Source organism: Macrobrachium nipponense, chromosome 28 (genome assembly GCF_015104395.2).
Source record: "Macrobrachium nipponense isolate FS-2020 chromosome 28, ASM1510439v2, whole genome shotgun sequence".
In the NCBI taxonomy this organism is placed as follows: Eukaryota; Metazoa; Arthropoda; class Malacostraca; order Decapoda; family Palaemonidae; genus Macrobrachium; species Macrobrachium nipponense.
In genome coordinates, this window is record NC_087217.1 from 28,590,424 (window position 1) to 28,597,552 (window position 7,129).

General features: G+C 39.7%; 1 protein-coding gene across 2 annotated transcripts in view; it reads right to left on the minus strand.

Moving 5' to 3' along the window:
• Nucleotides 1–7,129, minus strand: part of LOC135201621 (galactokinase-like) — a 63,513-nt gene that overhangs the window by 7,290 nt on the left and 49,094 nt on the right. Inside the window, exons 1-7 of one of the 2 annotated variants that reach the window (XM_064230678.1) lie at nucleotides 6,735–6,898; nucleotides 5,417–5,588; nucleotides 4,827–5,016; nucleotides 4,497–4,626; nucleotides 3,859–3,984; nucleotides 3,350–3,531; nucleotides 2,840–2,996 (exon numbers count right to left, since the gene is read on the minus strand). In XM_064230678.1, the coding sequence (XP_064086748.1) occupies nucleotides 2,840–2,996; nucleotides 3,350–3,531; nucleotides 3,859–3,984; nucleotides 4,497–4,626; nucleotides 4,827–5,016; nucleotides 5,417–5,578 (947 nt within the window). In that variant the 5' untranslated portion in view covers nucleotides 5,579–5,588; nucleotides 6,735–6,898. Of the gene's footprint in view, nucleotides 1–2,839; nucleotides 2,997–3,349; nucleotides 3,532–3,858; nucleotides 3,985–4,496; nucleotides 4,627–4,826; nucleotides 5,017–5,416; nucleotides 5,589–6,734; nucleotides 6,899–7,129 lie in introns of those variants that run through there. The other variant, XM_064230679.1, reaches the window with a different exon arrangement.

Below are 7,129 nucleotides of genomic sequence, written 5' to 3' on the forward strand. Positions count from 1 at the left end.
GCGTCCTGGCGAGCGTCCAGATGTGTAAGACATCGAGCGTCTTCCAAAAAGCTTATCAATGTTTATGACGTCGAGCGTTCTGAAAGGCCACCCGAAAAGCGTCCTGGAGAGCCGCACACTGCTCCTGAAGTGTGAGAGCACTATAGGAAGACGTAAGGCTATCGTCTCCAAGACGGCCTTAAAGACTTTCGTTACCTTCTAACAAAGACGGTGGCCGCCTGTGCAACATTTTGCGTCTTAGTAATGCAAATGAACATATCCAGACAACGCGCTCAAAAAGGAACGCCGAGCGTTCCGAAAGGCATCGTCGCGAGGTGCTTGCCGAACGTCCTGATTGCATTCTTTGAGCGTCTTGAAGAGCGTCCGGAATAGAAGAGTGACGAACATCAAGGGAAGCGTCATAGTGAATGACGTGCGTCAACACGAGTAACTTGAGAGGCTTCCTGGCGAGGGGAGAGCCGCTCATGAAACGCGAGCGTCCTAAGCATAAGTACGGTGATCGTCATCAGGACGAGTCTTCAGGACGTTCGCCACTCTTGACAAAAACGACGGCCGGCTGTGCGACATCTTGCGTCTTTGTCACGGTCATCGACACTGCAGAAGGGCATTTAAAAGGACGCCTGTGTGTTCTTGGGTATGAGGAATTCTTTGCCCTTCTCCTGTCGAAAACTAGGATAGTCTGTCCAGTGTCATCTCTGTCCGCTGACAGAGCGTCCCTTAGGGACGAGTAAGATGCGTCTTGGCGAGCTATTTGACTATGCAAATCAGCTTGCCGGACGTCAATCTTATGAGCTTGAACACTATCCCGTTTCGTAGTAAAGCGAACGTCACATAACGTATACATAACGCCATGAGGGGAGGAGGAAACCTTAGCCGATGACAAATAAGACCTCCTTGGAGCGTCCACCAAATTGGCGAATCTCCTTGAGAAGAAGACGGTGCTTTCAATCCTGCTTCTTCTCCTGTTTCGTACCAGATCCCAGCTCTCCCTTTCAGTCTAGATGGAGGAAGTGCAAACGAAGTCTTCCTCTCGATAGAGCGTTGAATGTCTCGAAAGGCGTCCTTGTGAGGGTCCTGCCTTAAGGACATTTTTAATCTCTTGACCAAGACGACAGCCGCCTGTGCGACATTTTTGCGTCTTTGTCACGCTTATCGATATTAAGTCAAGCCGAAGGGACGCCAGATCGATGTGGGTTCCCCGTAACCCTCCTTCGGCTTTCGACATGCCCTCTCCCTATCCTGGGAGTCCGACAGAGGTCCAGGCCTAGAGGCGTTATGGGCGGATCTGACGTTCCCTCCTGACGAGAGAGAGGACGTGAAAGCGTCCTCTTCTCTAAAGCTTCTTAGAGGGCGCGAGTCCTTCCGAGAGCTCCAACCTTGTGGGGAGGACGCCTCGGAGGACGAGAAGCAATCTTTCATGATTCGTGCACGTGCACGATCTTTGGCAGCCTTATCCTGCCGAAGGGACGCCAGATCGGTGGGGGGGTTGGGGGGGTTCCCGTAACCCTCCTTCGGTTTTCAACTTGCCCCCTCCCTGGTCCTGGGAGTCCGACAGAGGTTTAGACCTAGAGGCGTTATAGGACCGATCTGACGCCCCCTCCACAACACTAGGGGCAAAATCAACATCACTACACTCACAACACTGATTGGAGAGCGAGCACTTTTTCAAGCTTACTTGATGTAATCCACAATAATAGAAAGGGCATTACTTCTCACAGAACTTCCTCTAGGCCCGTAAGCCATACCACAGGGTTAGGCAAAATAAAGTCTACTGGTACTGTGGAGGAAGACCTACTGATTCTATCACGCTCTAATTTGCGTACATACGAATCATACGTCTCTTTCGGAATCAGTCAACATTACACTAATTACATTGATCTCTCAACAAAGAAAACATGTATACTAAACGAGTGTCTACCGAAGGTTTCGGTAGCCTCCCCTTACCCGTTGCAGACAACAAAATCTGAAACTAGGCTAACTAGATTCAGACATCATATGCAATGAAAAAATTTTAATTAATTTATGATAGCGTATGCCTAGCCACAAATCCAAGTCAATCATTCAAAAAAATAAGTAGGATACTTAAGCGGCTAATGAAGTTTCAAAATCCTAGGCGGAGGTAGTGGAAACAGGTGTTTTCACTACCGCGACAGAGAAAAATCTGAATAGAAAATGGGAATGATTCCTGATATCCGCCTCCCAGCGGCGGGAATGGGTACTAACCACCTGGCCGCCCACTGCGTGTGCCGGGAGTTTTGAAATTCTGTCGGACGTCGGAGAATACAGCTATATATATATCTGACAGGTAAGTTTCATGAACAAAAGGGAAAATGTTCATGCCCTTATCTGTCTTTTCCCTTCAAAGATCATCCCAAAAGGATTAAATACCTCTCTTTAACTGGCTCATTTACTCTTTTAGATCTGACAACTGACCCCTACACTGTACATTTTAATTTGTCATCTCATTTAACATCATCTGGGTTCCTCAAGTTATTGAAAAGGAACATTTCAACAGAGCATATGAGGTTGATCTTTGAAGTTAGCCAGCCTTCCCATCTTTTTTAGGATTTTGAGTAGGTCTTGTGAGTCATGAAGCCAAAATGCCAAGCAAGGCAAAGATCTTGTAAAGCAGGGAAGAGCCTTCTCTGTATATCATTAACATTACTTAGTACAGTACCTAGACCTTAGAAGGATGAATGATAACTAGTGCCAAAAAACACATTTTTGGTGACCTGTCACTAAAATATTAACATTGCATACAATACTTTGGTTCAGCTTAGCTGCTCTCTCTACCTGAAAGAAATATTTTTGGAATCTGGATACCTTTTTCAGTACCTACCTGAGGGAATTGTGCGATTCGGTCATTAATTTCCCAAAAGTATTGTAATCTCCATTCTTTAAAATGGAAACTGCTTCCTCAGTTCGATGAATTTCAGATATGGCATGGCGAGCCCTGTTGTACAGCTCTTTTTCTTCTACCATTGCTGACTTGTGATCTGCAATAGTGATAAAAATTAATGGTTCCCAAAAATTATTCATGGATAGTCACCAAAGTTTAATACTGTGTGTTTAAAGAGTACACAGTTCAAAGTGCTACTATACAAGTATTGTAGTAGTATATACAGTATACATATGTATACTTTCCTGTACAATAATTTGAGTGTGCAGAATGAGAAGGTAATATAGTAATTGTAGTCTCAAAGTTTAATCAACAAAGTAATCTGTTCCATAACTATCAAAAGTTTTCAACTATTAAAAAGCAGTTCTCGTGAATGCAGTTTCAAAGTATCGGAAACCATCCATTTATGAGCTAGAGTCAATGATTCTTGACCTAAGCAGATCTACTTACTTTCTAAGTCAGCAAGAGTTGCATCACGCAAGCTCTCCTTGCCCATAATCTTAGCAGCATCTTGACACTGCCTCCTTCGCGTAGGATACTCGGAACCAGTGAGCGTGTGTCGCACGTTCGAGTTTGTGATGACAAATGTGACTGATGGGTCAGACAAGGGCACAAGTTTTGATTCCAATGACCTGTTAGTAAAAGTGAACTCTAATAATGGTGCTTGAGAAAATTATGGCAATCTGAGCACAAGAAAGTAGATAATAGAATGTGGCTTTTCTGTTTTATTTTTCAATGGAAGATTGCTATATATTGTATATTTTCCATGCAAATAATAAGGCATTAAAAATAAGGCCTTAAAAATCTAACATCATAAAACAATTGGTACAGCTTACCAAGGCCTACTGTAGCCTAAGAGCTGTAACAGCTCTGAGGCTAAAAATGTTTCCTTATCAAAACATGAAAGTAGGATATTTATTCCAAGAGATTTATTTACCTGAAACAATACCTTTACTTGCCTACAGTCAATAAGTAGTGCATGTCCTTTACTCCCCATAGTAGAGATGAACTGATCCATTATACCACAAGGCATGTTGGCAAATTCGTGCTCTGCTTTTTGGCAAGCCAGGGCTTTAGCCTGCAAGCTAAACATAAAAAGTACAAATTAATTAATGTAATATGCACAAGTGTTATGACATTTTCCTATTTTATAAAAACTTTGGAATATATTGTCACAAGCTTTTCATATGCTTCTTTTTTACAGTCTACAAAAAAATAACTTAATATGTATGGCAGAGTGACAGTTATGCATAATCAATGCTTCACAAGCTTCAGGACAACAGAACTGAGAAAATGCAAAAAGTGGCAAAAAACATGTTCTGGTTAATGATTAGTTTTTTAAACTATAAACATTTCAGACATCATAAAAGCTACATTCTTAATGCTACTAGTATTTGATAAGGAGACTCTTCTACAGAATCCCATTTACTATAGTAGCTTGCATACTGAATGAGCAGTAAAGTTCACTACAAACTGTATCAACAATTCCAATCTCTCCAAGTCATTAATTTAAAGTACAGTAACTGAGATCAACAAGTACACTGCTACAAATATAGTATAGTATAGACTCGCCGAACACTACTGAAATGTTTCAAACCTAGGTGCCTTTGTTCCCATCAACACTTCAAGGAAGGTGTATGTTGCAACTTCAAGGGAAGCACTACTAGACAAACCTCCACCTAAAGGTACCGAGGTGGTGATGACAGCATCAAAACCACTCACAGGACCTATGACAAAATACAAAGGTGAATTACATGATTTAAATTACAATAAACTGAGGCATAAGAAGTCCTACTTTTACATTTTTCAATTTGTTAAGCAACAATAATGAATGCTAAATACTAGCCCACATGCCAAAAACTAGTTTCCTTTGGATTGCACAAAAGTTTAAAATGACCATAAACAAACACACAAAGTTAAAACATACCATGAAAATTAGCCACAACACCCTTCACATAATTAGCCCAGTTTGGTTTGTGAGGCTTAAGTGGATGAGATGGGGTTGGTACTTGGAATTCTACTTCATGAGGTTGGTCAACGTTTTCAGCAAGAGTAAAAATCTTACACTTATTGGAGTCAGTATGCTTTCCAACCATCACAGTAACTAATGGGAGAGCCTGTGGAAATAGGGATGGCACATCAATCAATACTAAACTATCTTTTTATTACATACATGTACAGCTAACCTTAACTGATCAATCACAGCATCAAGATATGCACATCCATTAATACAGTGTGATTTGCAAAAATTTATAATGTGGATTGGCCTTGTACAGAAATGACTGTGGTACACTATCTTATCACTTATCTGTAATGAACAAAGGCTTGAATAGTGTACCTCCTACAGTGGAAAATTTTCTGAGGGCATACATTCTGCTTTCCACTACTTTTTAAATTTGAATACCATGAAACCATTAACAGAAATAACATACATCATCATAAAACCCATACATACTTGGTTTCCTACTTAAAAATCAGAGTCACAATGACTAAAAATGGATCTGATAAAGCACTTACCATTGGGAAGACAAATCCATCATTGTAATCTGTGTGTTCACCAATTATGTTAACCCTCCCTGGAGCTGCAACTGCTATATCAGGCCTACCATGAAATCTTTCACTAAAAGCAGCCTGTGCAGTTGAAACCAAAGATGATAGTTCTGGGATCTTAGATGCCATTTCTGCAGAGCTGTAAAAGTAAAACTCACGTCATCAACCAGATTATTTTGTGTCTTTTTTTATAATAAGGAACTCCATCACCTTGTTCAAAGACAACAAAATAGAACTTTGGTGCTCCTCCATCAAATAATTTTTATCTACAAAAATAAGCTTGTTTACAATGAAGTTTTACTTTAGAAAATATTTGTTACATCATACACTGTTTTTATTTTGAAAACATGAAACTTAATCTTCCACTACTCGAGAGTACATACAGTAATAGCCCTTAACACATTAGTGCTTAAGTATAGTCAAGTAACTTGGCATGGAGCTATTGCAATTACAGTACATACTTCAGGCTTAATATTTGCTACTGAAAAAATTACTTGTCAGTGTAATTATTAGCCTAGCTTACTATATATCATTAGTTTTTGATATAAAAGTTAAAGAAATCATCTTTCCCATTGGCTAAGCCTGCCATCAGAAGCAAGCAAGTGATATCTCGAGTCCACAGACACATTCAAAGACAAGTCTGGAATTCCTCTCTCAAACCTATGCAGGACTTGTAGGGGCCTGATTAAAACTGAACACTACTAGGCTATACTACTACTTCACCCCTCTGGATCAGTAACTACCAGTTTACATACAAAATGGCTGCTTTATATATATATATAAATATATATACCAACCCTTTGAAGATGAACGTAAAAATACAAAAAAAGATAGTTCATATGAAACACACAAAAAAAGGCATAAACATCAAAACATGGGCAAAAGGCAGTAAATATCACGGTCGTCGACTGGTGGGAACAAGGCCGCTACAATAGTCTTCAGTATTATTAGGGCCTGGAGTTATTATTGGATGTTGATTCACTTCATTTAATCTAACTTAGCCTACCCTAGTCTTCTACCCTATCCTAGCCACTAGGTTTGGTTAGGTTAAGTTACATGGTATGATATACCTATACCTACTATGATGGATGTGCTAGCCTACCCTCATTTATCACTGTATTACAACCTCGCCTGTATAATTTAATGTATAACTTACAGGAAAATTAATTTAACGTGAGTATAAATGTATAATCATAAAACCTACAAGATTAGGTAAGGGTACTCTTGACATCCCCCTTGGAAAGTCACGAATCAAACGTTATTTAAAACATATTAAATACTTTACCAGCAGCCTGGACTCCTGTATAACTGTTCACGAGATGTTTTGTGATAATTTGAAGTGCTTGCCGGTATGATTATATCTGAAGGTCACTGGTTAATTATCGATCAATTGTTCCTCTTATCTGTGCGATACACTACCTTCTGTCAAAGTTCCAGGCGCGTTCAGCTTCTGCTGCTCTTCCAATAAAGCCAGTTTTTATTCAGTTTCATTGAGTAAACGGTATAAATATATATGTCTAACGAAGATTCTTCAATATATACACAATATTTATGCTTTATTCTATGTAAAAAGTTTCATCAAGGATTTCCATTTTAACATAGAAATTTTTCATTTTATCAATTTTTATCTCGAACGTACCTTATATGTAAACATTCGTTCGTTTATTATTGTTTTAGTGT